Source organism: Meleagris gallopavo, chromosome 12 (genome assembly GCF_000146605.3).
Source record: "Meleagris gallopavo isolate NT-WF06-2002-E0010 breed Aviagen turkey brand Nicholas breeding stock chromosome 12, Turkey_5.1, whole genome shotgun sequence".
In the NCBI taxonomy this organism is placed as follows: domain Eukaryota; kingdom Metazoa; phylum Chordata; class Aves; order Galliformes; family Phasianidae; genus Meleagris; species Meleagris gallopavo.
In genome coordinates, this window is record NC_015022.2 from 8,454,226 (window position 1) to 8,470,448 (window position 16,223).

Below are 16,223 nucleotides of genomic sequence, written 5' to 3' on the forward strand. Positions count from 1 at the left end.
GGGCCCGGCCATCCGCCCCCCGCCCGCAGCAGGAGGAGCCGCCGCGGGCACGTGCGTGCCGAGAGCGAGGAGATGCTGATGATGCTCACCTACTCCATGGTGCCGGTAGGGCGGCGCGCCGCGTGCGGCCCCGAGTGCTCACCGTGGTTCGGTCTGATGCTTAGAGCAGCCCTGTGTGTAATGTCTTTGTTGATGAGGGGATCGAGTGCGTCCTCGGTAAGATGGTGGGTGACGCCAAGTTGTGTCGATCTGCCTGAGAGAATGAAGGTGCTACAGAGGGACCTGAGTCGCCAGGCTGAGGCTAACTGCATGCACTTCAACAAGACCAAGTGCCGGGTCTTGCATTTTGGTCACAGTAACCCCATGCTCCACTGCGGGCTTGGGGCAGAGTGGCTGAAAGCTGCACAGAGGAAAAGGATGTGGGGGTGTTAGCAGACTGTGGTGGAACATGGGCCAGCAGTGTGCCCAGGTGGCCAAAAAGGCCAGCGGCATCCTGGCTTGTGTCAGAGATAGCACAGCCAGCAGGAGCTGCAGGTCTCTGGGCACTGGCACTGGTGAGGCCGCACCTCGAGTGCTGTGTTCAGTTCGGGCCCCTCTCTGCAAGAAAGACATTGAGACCGTGGAGTGCATCCGGGGAAAGATAACAAAGCTGCAAAGGGTCTGGAGTCAGGTCTTAGGGGGAGCGGCTGAGGGAACTGGGATGGGTGAGTCTGGAGAAGAGGAGGCACAGGGGAAACCTCATTGCTCTCTACAACTGCCTGAAAGGAGGTTGTGGTGAGGTGGGGGTCAGCCCCTGCTCCAAGGTAGCAGCAACAGGACTAGAGGGAATGGCTTCAAGCTGTGCCAGGGGAGGTTCCAGCTGGATATTAGGGACAATTTCTTCTCAGAAAGAGTGTGCACTGGAACAGGCTGCCCACGGAGTGTTGGAGTCCCTGTCCCTGGAGGTGTTCAAGGAAAGGGTGGACGTAGCATTGAGTGACGTGGTGGGGATGAGTTGATGGCTGGACTGGGTGATCTTTGTGGTCATTCCAACCTTAGGGGATAGAACCAAAGGTTCTATGATTCTCTGAGTCTGAGTGACTCACAAATAAAATCAGTGGAAAAAATGTTCGGATCCTCACAGGCTTTGGAATGCTGTTACAACTGTTTGCTGTTGGTGGAGTTGGATAGTTGTGACAGCGGCAGCTACATGTCCCACCCCTCTGTGGTTAAATGACATGTATGGAACAAACAAATTTTATTGTGCTCTCCAAATTCAACTGAGAGACACAAAGTGTATTTTAACAGCATGTGACAAGACTGTCCACTTGTGCCCCTCTGTTCAAATCAAGATGTGCTCTGTCGAAATATATTGATGGAAAGGCTGTTGGCTGCTCATGGCTGAGCTGGAGGCTGTGCTGCAGGCTGCACACTGTAACGCGCTCTCTGAATGCCGGGCTTGTAACTGTCGTGTGGATTGCACTGAGTGGCAAATATAATGCTGAGATAATTGCAGGGCTTCAGAGCGAGCTGTAATCACTTCAATGATCTCAACAAAACCACTGAGATTAAAATGCAGTTTGAATTAGAGAATGCTTGGACAAGGTGCATTTTACAAATTACAGCATAGAAGCCTGGTTTTTGAGAGATGAGGGGGAGGAGAGCAAGCAAATCCTGACTGCAACAGCCATTGAGCTAAGTTAGGTTGAATCTGAAGCTTCTCAGAATGGGTCAGGGTTGGTGCTGTAGGGGAATGAAGAATTTGAAATTATAACACAAAGATAAAAATAATAGAAAGGCCTACAGTAGAAGGGAAAAGAACTGCTTTATAATGGCCAAGAAGGTGATTTGTGGAATTGTAGCATGGGCATTCCTATAATAAGTATTTTCTTAATGTTTTCAGTAGGATTTACAATGAGGTGTACCAAACAGGTTTGTGCCAGAGAATGACTGCACGAGGAAGTGGTTGGTGTCTCAGTGTAAGAACAGGTCTAAATATTTTATTCTTGGAAGCACAGTAATGGTATCTTTGGTTTTGTAAATCAGACCATTTTCTTTGAGCTGTTGTGGCTTACCTTGTTTTGAACTTAATTTCTTTAGGTCCGAGTGATGGTGGATTTATGTAACAGCACCAAAGGGATATGCTTAACTGGTATGTTAATTGCCATGAAAGTTACATTTGTTTTTACCCTCAGCAATACAGAATCACAACGTTTTCAAAGAACTTGAGGTAGATAAAGTTTTATATGACAAATTTTGCTATTTATCAAAATTCATACATGTGCATACACACACACACACACAAATATATGTATATATCACTTGCATTATTTACTTAAAAAAGACAGCAGGTGCTACTTTGGGATTTACCTATACCTACTTGTAAGTGCTGGAAATTTAGTTCAGTTGAACCCATGTTTCCTTGGGCTCCAGAGTTGTGAATTCACAACTACTCAATGCCTTCCACAACTTTCTGCTCTTCTGACTCTATTAAACCCTTTCTTTGGTCCTGGCTTTCTCTGCTGTCACCCTTTCTACTACCTCTCAAGCACCTTTATTACTTATCTTATGCTGTTACAAGGATAATTAAGATCCTCAGAGTCTCAGATGGCATACAAATTCTAGGCGCTAATGCACATAAATCTGTGGTGTGGAGGAGAGATTCAGTTATTGGAAAACTGGCAGTAAATTATTAACTGGTATTACTGTCAGTGCTGATTAAAAGGGATAATCTCTGTGATGGCATCATAAAATGCTTTTTACTTTACTCATGGTGTTTTCTTGTTAATGCTGGAAAGTGTCATCTGTAGGGAAATTGAGGAATTACTGTAATTTTGTCTTAGAGATTTTATTTTTGTTGAAACAAGGCAGTACTCAGTGACTGGATAAAAGTGCTCATGGAGCTGATTTGGTCCTTTAAATGCAACAACTTTTTTTTTTTTTTTTTTTTAATATGTATTGGGGGTCACAAAAGGCAAATCTTGCAATAGAAACATTTTCAGGTAGTACTTTACTCCTGCCTGCTGTGCTTTCTTACCATTAAGGCCCTATACTCAAATTAAGTCAGAAGGAATAAGGCAGATGTTATTGTAATAAAAGCTGTAGAATAACTAAGTCCAATTTCTACTGTACCAGGCAGTTCTCCAGCCAGGTGCTGTAATGAGTGTGGTGCAGTCCAGAGACCAATTCCATGTACAAACAGTGGTGTTCAAATGTTTGCTTGCAATACAAAACATGTAAATTCATAGGATTTCCTTTTGACATAATGTGCTTTGCTCCCTTTTTCATTGTTCTGATCTAACACTCATCACTTCAATCTGAAATTGTTTTTGTTTACGTGCTAGGATAAACTCACTGTTTCTTCTTTCTTGTGTTCTTTTGCATGTTGTTGGTGTAGGCCCACCAGGTCCCCCAGGTAAGACATTTTGACAGCTGCAATAATGGTTTTGGGTAGCTGAAACAGTTGTTGGTATAGATGTTGAACTACAGAAACGCATCTTTAAAGTATAATCTTCCTTTGCTAATTTAGAATGAAGGAGAATAGAATGACTACTTGCCTTTATCACTTTCCTACTAATGTCAACCTGTGCCCCTCTGAGGGCAGAAGGGAGGTTGTGTTTTTGTCTTGGAGGTGAGAAAATAGTATAATGTTTGCCAGAGCATATTTGTTCAAAGCTAGATGGTGTTCAGAATTTTCTGGTAGCATTTAGGCAAAGAGTGTTGTAAAAGATTAGCTGATTATTTCAATTTAATGCTATAAACAGCTCTTAGAAATGCTGATTATTGATTTCGGAAGTTATGGTGAACGTTGACATTTCTGTTGTGCTGTTTGGCTTCTTCAGGGCCCCCTGGGCTCGATGGACTGCCCGGCTACAATGGCTCAGATGGAGCCCCAGGTGTCCCAGGTCAAAAGGGAGAACCAGGACTAAATGGAAAGAGAGGAAAAATGGGTATACTTTATTATTAAATAAAATAAAATCCGTTCTGACTGTTAAATTTCAGATGCAATTACTTTTAGACCTTCGTTACAGGGAGAAGGGATTCAGTGTTCACAAAGGATTAGCACATTGCAGAATTCTGTAATCTTCTTTGTCTTGCACTAAGTTTTTGTAGATCACTTCAGATGTATTCTAGACAGTGAAAAATGGTAAAAAATATATTGTCAAATATTGCAAATTAAGGCTATAAAATAAAATTAATTGCACCTCAGTATTCCAAAATTTCTTGTAAATAATGTCATTATAAGAATATTACCATTTCTTCAGCCTGCCAACATAAGGAATCTTTGACTTCAGAGGGCTTTAAAAATGAAGGCTGAGTTTGGGCCAATTGTCTGTGGTTGTTTGAAGGCAGTACATCGTCCGTCGCTTTAGTGTTCATCAACATTCTTTTTGTTTGTTTAATGGGATATGAAAGCGAAAGCCTATTTTTAGAGTCACAGGGCAATTGTGCAGAAGGCACATTTCAGATTTCACCCCAAAACTACAATTCTGTTTCTGGTTTCACAATTTCAATGTAAATAGTAATACTGTAAGTGGATGGACAAGTCTTTTCTCCTCAAGTACTTACAGATATAGCGTGAACCCTTGGCCTGCAAGAACACTTCCATTTCTGGCTCTATGGCAGCTCACTTCTCTCTTTTAAAGCATAAAATACTGACACAAAGGCAGAGAGTGGAACGTTTTGGTGTCAGTTGTACAACCACACCATTGTGTTCCTTGTTGCAAAATGCTCTGGCCAAGGTTACGCAGGACAAATGAACGTCTTGTTAAAAAAGTTACTCTGCTAAATGACCAAGCACAGGAGGCGTACAGAGTGATCATGCTTACAACAAGTGCACGTGGAGATGTTAGTGGGCAGTTACTTTAATGTTCTGCTGGGGCAAGGGAAAATGTTGAAGGTACAATATGGCAAGCCACCGAACAACTAGGGTGAATGCATTTTGTACTTCAACAGAATGTATTGATTTTAGGAGCGGTGTGCTTACCCACTTACCGTGGGTAAGTGTTCTTTGTCCTGAAATGCTTTTTATTTCTAGGTGTGCCAGGACCAAAAGGTGACCAAGGGGAGAAAGGAGAACCTGGAGAAATAGGTTTACCTGGCAAGGATGGTATGCCTGGTGTGAAAGGTGCAAGAGGAGCAAAGGGAGAAAAGGGGGATGCAAACAACGATGTGATATTGGAAGGTAGGAAGAAGCACTCTCTCCTGCAACAGTGTACATGGTGGAGAAATAGACACTCTGCTTCTGTAGCATGAATGTGCTCTATAAGAGTTGGACCAGCCAATACAGCCACTTCATCCACAGTGAAGTTTCTGGGCATTGCTACAGTTCAGATATTAGAATCTCTCAGTAATAGTGTCAAGGGTATGTGCAGCTCCGAAAATAAAAAGACCGCCCAAGGAATTGTGTTCCCATTATAATGCAGTTCCTCACAAGAAGACTTACGTGTATGTGAATTCCACCCTTTCCAGGATGCTTCCAGACAGCTGATCTCCTGCTCTTTCATGCAGTGTAGTTTTACTTATGTGTTAGAAAATGAGAGCAGATTTCCACTCAGGAATATGTAAAGAAAGCATCATGGCAACTGAACGTGTAAGCTGCTAAAACTGTGGCACTGGAGCCCTTAAAACTGAAGTCTTTGAGAACACTGTACAGAGGGCAGTTGTGCTTTATAACTCTCTAATATGCCTATAATCCAGACAGATTAAATTGCACTGTTGTCCTGGAACCTATAAAGTGCTGGGTTGCTCACCTTCCAGGAGCTGGACTTGATGTCCTTATGGGTTTCTTCCAACTTGGGATATTCTGTGATACTATGATTCCAAGAATTAGCACTCCAGACAGTTTATTGAGCTGTATTTTTTTCTGTACACAAAAACCTCTTCAGAAGACAAAAGCTATTTTAGAGATCTCTATTAGGTCCGTCACGAGGACTCTCAGTTCTCTGCAGGTTGCATCCTTGGCTGCAGGGCCTGTGACATTGTGCTTTGCTTTGTACACAGGTGCAAAAGGTGAACCTGGACCACCAGGCCCCCCTGGACCTCCTGGACCTCCAGGGCCTCCAGGAAAACGTAAAGGTAAAGCACAGCTTCAGGAGAACATGTACAGCAACAAATGCACAGGTTAGTTCTTTCCACTGTTCTTTTTAGTATTATCGACAGGTTCAAGATTAAGCCTGTTGTTCTAAGTGTGATGTAACAGTGATTGGCTGCAAATTTCACAGCAGATACTGTTATAGCCAAGATATGAACATCCCAACTGCCAGTTCATAGACTATCTGCTGAAATGCAGCAGCTGCATTCCTCTCTCCTCTTCCTCTCCCCTTCATATAGAGGTGGAGGAAAAAGGTACACACTGATGTTTCGAAATCTTACTCGTTCTGTTGTAAAACTCAGCAGCTGTATTTTATATGCATTTGAATTCTCAAGTCCCTGAAGTTTAGACCAATTTGACCAGAAATGTTACCTCAGAGCTGTTCTTATTGGTCATTGAAGCAGTATGAGGTGAGATAAGCTGGTTGCTTGGATGCTCTGCAGTGTTCTACTCAGTGCTCTACAAACACTGTTGTATTGTGATAACTGGAAAATATTAGGTCGATCCGTCAGCTGATAATGGAAAGCAGAGAGAAGCTTTTGCTAGAATAACATTTGTATTTCTAGCTTGAAAATGGAAGGAAACTTTCAGCTTTGGATCTACATATTGGATCTGGCCCTGCTGTCCTTTTGTCCTGTACCCTGGATGGTATTACATTTGATGCCAGAGATCAGTGTCTTTCAATGACTGCTGCTCCCTGTACAGTATTAGGATGATTTTTCCTCCTCACTGAGAAGGTCAGAGTGATAGCAAAGAATGTCCCAGATAGTAATTCTCCTTCTTTCACATTTTTCAGAAAAGAAGGGAGTTGTTTGTGACAGTGTTGATTAAATGAGGTTTCTTTGGAAACTGGAAATGTATAAACTAGAACAAACAATGCAAGTGTGAAGTATGCAGAGCGATTCATAAGTCTCACCATTAACAGGGTGGTATTGATTTGATGTTGCAATAGTAAAGTTGAGGAGTGGGAGCATGGTTCTTCTCCAGTGCTAGGAAAAAGTCTTTGAGTTGTAATGGATTCAAAATACTGTTCTCCCTTCTTTCTTCTGCCCATTTGTCATTAGCAGCCCTTCATGTTGCAGGCAAGGCACTCAGTATTTAGGATGTCTAGCACCTGAATTGTTCACTGCAAGGAGATAACTAGTGATTAGCTTCTAGCAAGGTCTGTTTCAGCTTGTAGGAGTTTTGAGTGAGCTAGGCCTGGTACGTGTATTAATGTCATCTTTTTTTGGTAAGATGAAATCTTTTTATTACAAATGCTGTTAACTGGTGAATATTTAATGCTGGCTGTAACATACATCAGTTATTTCTGTCTCTTATTCTTAACTTAGAATGCAATTGTAGTAGCGTGTGAGAATTTCAGTTGGGAGACACTGGGTACTGAAGCATCAGAATGGAACCCAAAGAGCCAGAGTTGATAGCTGAGCAGAAATTTGATGCTATTTGAAATTCAGAAATGTGTGAAGTGCTGTGCAAGATCTAATTAGAGCATTTACTCTGGTAGCTTTTTTCCAGTTGTTGGTACTGTCTGAAGTTCTTTGGAGGGATAAACTTTATTTGATGGATTTCTGGTGGATTTGAAATCCAGATGGGAGTTATATTCAAATAACTTTGCACAGAAGAGGTGCTCCTCAGTGAGCACTTAAATGTTATGAGTAGTGAATCGTGTGACCCTAATGCAAAACTAAATCATCTTTTTTTATATAATAATCATACCCCTTTGAAGATAGAGAATACATGTCCTCATTTACAGCTGTAATTAACTTATTGCATAAGAATGTAAGAATGATTTCCATGAACCAGATTTTACCTGTTTCAAAATTTACGTTCCTTAAGAGAATAGAATAATTAGTTGCAAGCTCAGGTGCTTTGCTCCTATGATTCTGTTAGCTAATTCTAGAAGAAACAGCACATCCCTCACTCTGCCCTTCACATCCTCCCCAGATTGACCATATCCATACTTCTAATGTCCTGTAAATTCTGTTAACTCTCAGCCTGAATATTTTATGACCAGAAGAACCACTATGATATTTATTATTATTATTATTATTATTTTGGGTGGAAAGAAAGCAGTGGAAATTTCATATAGTGGTCTCTGATAGAAAACTTTCTAATCTTAATTGCTTTCTGTTTCATGCAGCTGAAAGTTCCCAGAGAGGTTTGCAAATATTCTCAAATCCAAACAGTGCATTCATCTTCACAAGAAACATTGACCTGGTCCTTGACTATTCCACAGTGTTAGATAAACCACTGTATGAGGAGCTGTTCATGCAGTTAAATTTATCAGTTTCCTTGGGCTGAGACTAATAAACTTGTATATCACAGCTTGTCATTTCTGTGGGGTGGGTTCCTTTCTTGAAATATTTTGAGAAGACTTTGAGATCAAAACCTGGAAAGAGTATTTGAGGGATTTCTGGGTTCCAGCTACAGGCATGTCTTCCCACAACTGGATTGACTGTTTGTACCTTTTTTAAGGAGAGAAGTTGTGATCAATTACAACTTCAAATGTCATATCAGTAAGTGTTCTAGATAAACAGGTGGGAGAAATATGTGTTGTTTTTGGAGTATTTTCTTTCTGTATGAACAGAGAGAGGTTATAACCTTAAGGAGGAAGCAATGCAGTGCAATCTGCTCTTTCTTTCCTCAGTGTCATACTGCCTTTTCAGCTTTATTTGATGGCTGCTTCGTATTTTTGCTACCTTCCTTGTTTCAACGTCATCACAGTCCTGCAAAGCTCAGGAATCAGTTGGAAAGCAGCAGTGAAAATGTGTGAAATGTGGAAGGAGGTGAATGTTAAGAACGGGATTAGAAGAGAGGTGCAGTAAAATCAGGACAGGACTGAGAACTATTTGTTCTCTGCAGTTTTTCATTGTAACAAAATGGAAATGTGCTGCATTGTTTTAAAGACAGAAGGTGCATCTGTGTTGACAGAAAGGGTTTTATAAATAATCTCATAAAGGCATCATTTAAATGGTAAATGCTGCAGAAAACCCAACCAGTTAACCTTCAAATTGTTGAGGAGTGAGGGAAAACGTTTGCAGTTGTTTATTTGCTTCTTTGGTGAACCATTTCTCTATGGAAAGAATATGGTGTATAATTTCCCTTAATCTTTTATGTTGATTATTTCATGGCACAGGTGGCTGATCTGCATTCTTATGCATGCAGTGCTCAGTGTGTACAATAGGTATGGTTTACTGTTCTGGGGATTCATGGCAAGTTCAGAACTTCCATGGTTGTCACCAGAGTGCAGCCCCACTGCTGGTGCATCCAGATTTTGAGGCATGAGGTCCTTGAGTTTGGCCATTGCTCACTCCCAAGGAAGCAGATTTAGTATTACGAATAAGTCAGCCAGCTGGCAGCTGCCTCAGTTACCTGCTGCTATCTGAGGAGAGGGACAGCACTGCCTTTCAAAGCACCTACTCCGAAATTCTCAGCTAGAGAATGAAATCTGCTGAGCAAAACCAGTTGCTCTTCAAAGCTGTCTGTCAGCCTGACAACCTCAAGGGAATGAACTCACCTGAACGCTTCATTTGTTCATTTATTTAGATATCATTGATGACCAGAATCACTTAAGTGCTTCTCTAGGTGAAATAGAATCCCAAACATCATTTCTTTAGTTTAGTGAAGCCACTGATGCATGTCTGTAGAAAGATGTCACATTTGACCCTTTCTCTCTGAAATCCAGGTGAGACATGTGCTGTACCAAATGATGATACCTTGGCTGGAAAAGCTGAAGACAGACCCTCCGGTCATTCCAAAAAACCTGGTAACCTGCTAGAATGTGAGCCTAACTGCTGCTTGCTGGGTTGCAGTCACACAGGTAATGGACGCGTGCTTTTTCTCTACTAGAGTGTGTCATAACATCTGTAGGAAGTCCTGTTCACTTTGTCAGCGTACAGCAAACGTTTGGAACGTGGATGCGGGAACCTGGGAATGTGAGCGATGAAAGGATTTGGCTTACCATGCACTTCTCAGGTATGGCACTGCTAGTTATCATCAAAAGTCAGGCTTATTAACATTGCCTTCATAAGTCCTTCAATCCAGATTAACATGTTTCAAACAAAGCATGGTGGTTTTACCCACATCTTTTTGAGAATGTTTTCCATATTACTGTATAATATTAGCTATGCATATGATGATAGACATTTCTAGTATTTTCTGACGTTTTCAGAATCACTGTTGATTCTGAATAGCTTGAGGATTTTTTTTTAGTGCCCATTGTCCATGTCTTTGTATTCTTGTCCTTTACTGCTTCCTATGGTTTTAATTTAATCCCCTAAATTGTAGCTAGGACTTTGCCTTACCATTAGGGGAGAGTGTAAATGAATCAGATGCTATGTGAGCTACATTATTTCAGGATCTTTCCCAGGACGTGAATGGTGGAAGGAAATATTGTCACAGATTAGCAAGCGTGTTCAACATTAAGGCTGATTACTCAGTGCGAAGCTGCCCCTTGAACACCTCTGTGTGTTCTTGGCTTTGCTTCTGGATTATTTTATCATGTTCCAGCATATTAAATTACTGTTGAAAACATAAATACGATCATTGTCTGTCACAAACTTGATTCTGATTGAATTTTAACAGAGATTGAATTTTAGGGTAGGGATTTCAGAAACTGGGTAAATCAAATGATGGTCTTTTAATTTTATTTTTTATTCTTCCTTTTAGGAAACTCTATAAAAGAATATGAGAATTCCAATGCCTTGCTGAATGACAGCTACAGGATCATTAACATCACAGGATTCTTTTATGGTTGTGGTCACGCAGTACAAAACAATCATCTGTACTACCAAAAGGGAGGAACCAATGTCATTCTGAAGTAAGTCAAATATAATTTGCTTAAGGCTAATGATGTGGTGGACGGAGGAGCCATATGTTAGCAATAGAGATGGACCTCAAAAAGCCAGGCCGCTTCTTTTGTACTGTTTTGCTTCTTTTTGGTTCTATCTAGCATAGGAAGAATGGAAGAAGTGGTTCAGAATTCATTTCAGAATAGAACAATTAACACTTTCCTGTCTGTAACTGGAATGTGGGCCACTGGCCTTCCATGCAGTCTATGTGTGCATCATCTGTTGGAGCTGAGGAACTGGGCTTCTCAACCCATTACTCTGATGTGACAATTAGCTCTTTAATCACTGTGCAGCTCTGTGTCCAGGCAGATAACTGTAGCAGTAACTATATGATGTACAAGATGCAAAACAGTTGGTCCTTCAGATTAAAAAGATGCTATGTGCAGAGATGGCAGTGGATTTTTCTGTTGGAAATCCTTGGGTCCAGCGGGTTCCTATTATGCATTGGGTGTTTTTGCACTTGGATTCTTTGCTGTGTTTGTAATTGGCAGAAAGAAATGCGATCTGAATAAGGAATACAAGGGTTAGAAAAAAGAATATGATTATATGTGTGTATCTACCTGCATCAGCATAGCAATTGGTTCAGCTTCAGTCTGGGGGACACAGATAAGGGGTTATACAACTGAAGCCCACTTATGGAACATGTTGGCTTACCAGAGCTTCTTGCTGGGTCGATGCACATTTTGCTCTCAGATAGCACTCTTCTTTGCTGGTAATGCTGCTCATGCACAGGAATGCACCAAGGCACCTGCTGAGGCCATAGTGACCTGTGATTGAATGTTCCATTGTGGAGGAATCCACAATGTTTGGTTTCCTTCTAATAGATTTCTGTAACTCTCCCAGTGCATCACCCTGAATTTGAACTGGAAATTACATCCTTATTTCTTCAGTTTCTACTGATGACAGACAATACAAATCAAAACCAGAATCTCATCTTGTGGGAAGAGCCAAAGAAATACAGCCCAAGGGCAAGTGAAAGATTGCATCTTCTTTCAAGCTCAGTTGACTCTGATGTCTGAGCCAAGAACATTACTGTACTTTGATGTCTCTACCCAAGCAGGTGTGCGTGCCTTCTTCCTATATTCATTTAGATGCTAAGGAATGTAAGCAAGCTGCTTAGATTCTATAACATCTATTCTGCCAAAGACAAACTCATTTTTTGGCAACCTCCTTTAAGTATCTGTAGGGATTTTTGTTTATACATTTTTAAAGACCATCTCCATCTGAACAGTGCATAGTGATAGTACAGAAGTTCCTCACTATTGCTTGGACATCCTTAATTTGGAACTGCCTTCACGCACAGAAGAACACAAGCTATTCATGGAATCTTCAGAACCTCTCAAAGAAGTTGCTCAAAGTTTGCCGTTCTGTTCAGTTGTTTACTCTGAGGTTATTTATTTTCAGCATAGAAAGGATTATGCAGTATGAATTTTGTTATAGTAAAATCCTTGATTCTTGGCTGCAAAAAAGCTTCTGGCAGCTTTTGTATTGATGTTGTGCAAAGAACAGGTGAGAAGGTGGCTAGATGATTTTGCAAATGCTGGAAACATATCTAGGAGTTTCTTGTCACATTTACGAGCTGACAAAATTAGGTTTCTCTGATGCCCTTAAGTAAGTTTTCTAGTGATGGTCAGATCCCTTGTATAAGGAATGCTTCATCCCTTCCACTTTTGTCTTGTAATGTTTTCCCACTTCTATTCATTCTGGTCGACTTACTAATCTCAGTTGATCAGAATACTGCTTGTAGCTTGATGTGGTTGATGCGACATTGACCTGTATCTCACTATTTACCTCAAGGTGGTGGAAGATTAAGGACTTAATTGAACCATTTGGAGTTCTAGGCTACACAGCCCCCATGGAGTGACAGGAAGGGAACCTCAGGAATGAAACCTCACTATTCTGCTTCAGAATTTTCACATAAAAGAGGAAAAGACAAGGTTTTCTATGTTTCTATGATCTTGCTCGTTTCTAATGTATCCTGAGATGCTTTTTGCCTTGTTGACTTGTATAGAAAAACCTCCTGAAGAAAACTGGCATTTCTATGGGACTGTTCTTGCTATCTCTTGCATCAGGTTGTTTACAAATATGAAGTGAGTAATAGGTTTAGCAGGGATGACACATTTTTTGGAAATCAACTCCAGCCCAAAAAGCATGTTTTAACACAAACATCTGCTGCTGGACTATGGAGCTGCTGCATAGTTGAGTTCTAGAAAAGCTGAAGTGAATCACTTTTTGAGTTCTGAGTTTTCTTTGGATCATTTTCCTGCGTAATTTGTCAGTGTTAATTCTGCCCTTTTCAGAAAACTCTTGGATAGTAGATTCCTGGACTGAAAAATTCTTTTCCTCTATGCGAAGAAATTAGCTATAGGGTTACAGAAATATTAGACAGTGAAATGTGCTTTGTTATAGAATGCATTACTTAAAAGGATAAAAGCATACTCTGCACTTACTAGAGCACTACACTACTCACTGATTAAATATTAACTGCAAATATGCTTTGATAGCAGCTGATTATTTTCTTGCACTTGTAGAAGAACTCAATTTTAAGGTGCTAAATGCCACTATCTTTGGACTATCATCATATTAAGGAATTTCAAGGAATAAAACCACTTTTATACATCAGAGGAGACATTCAGGCTGTCCTTTCAAAGGCATGAGGTCAGAATTTTGGCTCTGCAAAAGTAGCATTTTTATTCCTTTGATGTTCATTTGAGCAAATCACTGCATTATCTGAACTATTTTGAAAAGACGAGCTCTAAGACTAGGTGAACCTGCCCAGAATTCATGCCAGTTCGGTCAATCACACTTTCTCCTTTAGCTCCTGCCAGGTAGAAGGCAAATTTCTGTAGATTTCAGTTTGGGGTTTCACCTGGTATCTCGTTTTTTTCACACTCGTCCTTTCTTTTAGTTGGCTCCCTTCATCTCACTGATATTAACGTTCATAGACTAAATAAAACTAAACTTACCAAAGTGAATTCATGCTCTTGTGTGCCCTAAATTGTTTATTATTGTCAAATTTTCTCCTAGTGTTTTGGAAGGTGCTTTCAGTGGAGCACTTCATTTTAAAAGATATCATTAGAATGGTCCTTAAGTATTCTCAACAATGCTTCTACCAGTAATAACATCCTCTGAATCAATCCAACCAACGGTTGACACACAAACACACTTTTAACACAAGATACTGATACTTTATTTCCTTTCAGACTTGGGCTTGATAAAGCATCGCTGGGCATGCTGCTCATTGAGAATGCCTTGTATCATGGCCGTAACTACCTCTTTTCTAACTCGAAGACGTATTTCAACATAGCAGTGGATGAAAAAGGACTCTGGATTATATATGCCTCAAGCACTGATGAAACAATAATAGTAGCACACATTGATGAAGAAACATTCTCGGTCATTCGGCATATCAATACTACATATCCAAAGTCCAAAGCTGGTAATGCATTCATAGCATGTGGAATTATGTATGTTACTGACACTAAGGACATGACAGTAAGTTTTGCTTTTGATTTACTGAAAGAAAAGCAGGTTGATGCAAGGTTTGAGTTACGGTCTTCACAGTCTGTTCTTGCTATGCTCTCATACAGTCTAAGAGATAAGAATTTGTATACATGGGAGAATGGGAGTTTAATGGTATATCCAGTACATTTTGGTGGATGAATATATTTTAAAAAGGAATGTTAGGAATTTGACTAAATAGATTATTTAAAGCTATATGATATACATATTGGAGTCCCTTCACATGGTATATCCTTTCTGTTCACTGACGGTGGTTTGCATGCTTGCATAAAAGGGAAATCAGACCCCTTTGTATAAATGCACTTAAATCATACAGGCTATTTCTTCTTTTTGTTGTTCAGAGAATGACTGTTCAATATTACAGCTGGCACACAGTTACCACAGACTTGCTTTTGTTTTTCCCGTTCTTGAGGCGATAATTAGACCTAATGTATGCTGATTATTCCATGGTCCTGTGATCAGCAGTGACTATTTATAACTTTCAGTTGCAATCATCTTATCTTGAATCATTTTCTAGTCAGTGATTATGGTATAAGTGTCTAAATAATGAACTTGTGTACAAATACTTTCCTCTGTTATTTTCACTTAATACTTGCCCCTCTCCTCTGTGAACATATTTTTGACAAGGATATAGAGCTGTTAAAAGGAGTGGAAAGAGTTGTTTAAATATCAAAAAGCAAAATCTTCAAATTTGAGAAGTCCAGCCAACTGTTACATCGTTAAAAGCACAATCCAGCCCCAGTTCCAAGGAAAATGGTAGTAATGGCATTATTAAATACTGAAGCATGTGAAACTGTGTTTAGTAAAGCGAATGTGGGAAGGAAAGTAACTGGGTATAAAATTGGAAGAAAACATGTACATTTTTAAATTAAAATTCCTGTTTAAACAGTGTTGTAGTTGCTCGCATTGTTGGAATCTCTTCCTTCCCCCTCACTGCCATATAAAGTCCACCATTTCACAGAATTACAACTTACTAAGTGTAGTTACAAGGAAGGTGCATTTCTGATAAATTTTCCTCGCACTTATTCATAGAAGTGAAGTCACAAAATGGAGAGTGTACTTCTTTGCTGGTATTCTTTGAAAAATGAAATACCTGGAGCAGGATGACCTGTATTTGTTATAGTGCTTAGTGACTTAATTTTCTGTTGGTTCAGAAGGTAGCCACTCACATTCAAACTTTCAGGAGCAAAAGGTGAAAAGTGATAGGAGTTTTTGATTTTAATTTTGTTCAGTACTTCAGATATCTAAATTTAACACTGGAACATCAATTGTGTCTTTGCGTATTTCAGTTCAAAATCACGCCCTCTGAAAACTTCAATTTCTAAGTTGTCTGTGTCTATTGGTAAATCCATGGAATTAATCCAAATATTTAAAAACAAAGTCTCTTAAACCTGACTGCACTCAGCTGTTTAATGCCTACTTGGTGTCAGGGAGCCACTGAATGGATAAAAGGAATGCAGGAGGATCTTTGCATGCAGAACTTAACTAACAGATGTACTAGAAAAATAATACTGCAGCAGCTGAGCTTCAGTGTGTGATACAGTGATGGCTGGGCCTGGGCAGTATCCTCTTCTCTTAGCATGTTTGCTGGTTTCACTAAGACCAGGATTTTGGCCTCCTGTGCTAAGAATAGAGGTGCAGGTGGAGACAAAAAAGCACAATTAATACTCTGAACTAATAAGCACGTCAGAACTCATGTGCCAAGAATCCCATCCACAACAATAACACAAAACGTCACGGTCCAGAATTACAGTCTAGGGGGAGGTTGTGTTTTTTTT

General features: G+C 40.2%; 1 protein-coding gene across 2 annotated transcripts in view; it reads left to right on the plus strand.

The window, feature by feature from the left end:
• GLDN (gliomedin) overlaps positions 1-15,333 on the plus strand; it is an 18,006-nt gene extending 2,673 nt beyond the window's left edge. The window contains exons 1-10 of one of the 2 annotated variants that reach the window (XM_010717411.2): positions 7-105; positions 2,080-2,131; positions 3,377-3,394; positions 3,822-3,929; positions 5,018-5,164; positions 5,983-6,102; positions 9,759-9,839; positions 9,923-10,048; positions 10,742-10,892; positions 14,127-15,333. In XM_010717411.2, the coding sequence (XP_010715713.1) occupies positions 73-105; positions 2,080-2,131; positions 3,377-3,394; positions 3,822-3,929; positions 5,018-5,164; positions 5,983-6,102; positions 9,759-9,839; positions 9,923-10,048; positions 10,742-10,892; positions 14,127-14,586 (1,296 nt within the window). In that variant the 5' untranslated portion in view covers positions 7-72 and the 3' untranslated portion in view covers positions 14,587-15,333. Of the gene's footprint in view, positions 1-6; positions 106-2,079; positions 2,132-3,376; positions 3,395-3,821; positions 3,930-5,017; positions 5,165-5,982; positions 6,103-9,758; positions 9,840-9,922; positions 10,049-10,741; positions 10,893-14,126 lie in introns of those variants that run through there. The other variant, XM_019619450.2, reaches the window with a different exon arrangement.
• Positions 15,334-16,223: the final 890 nt, after the last annotated feature.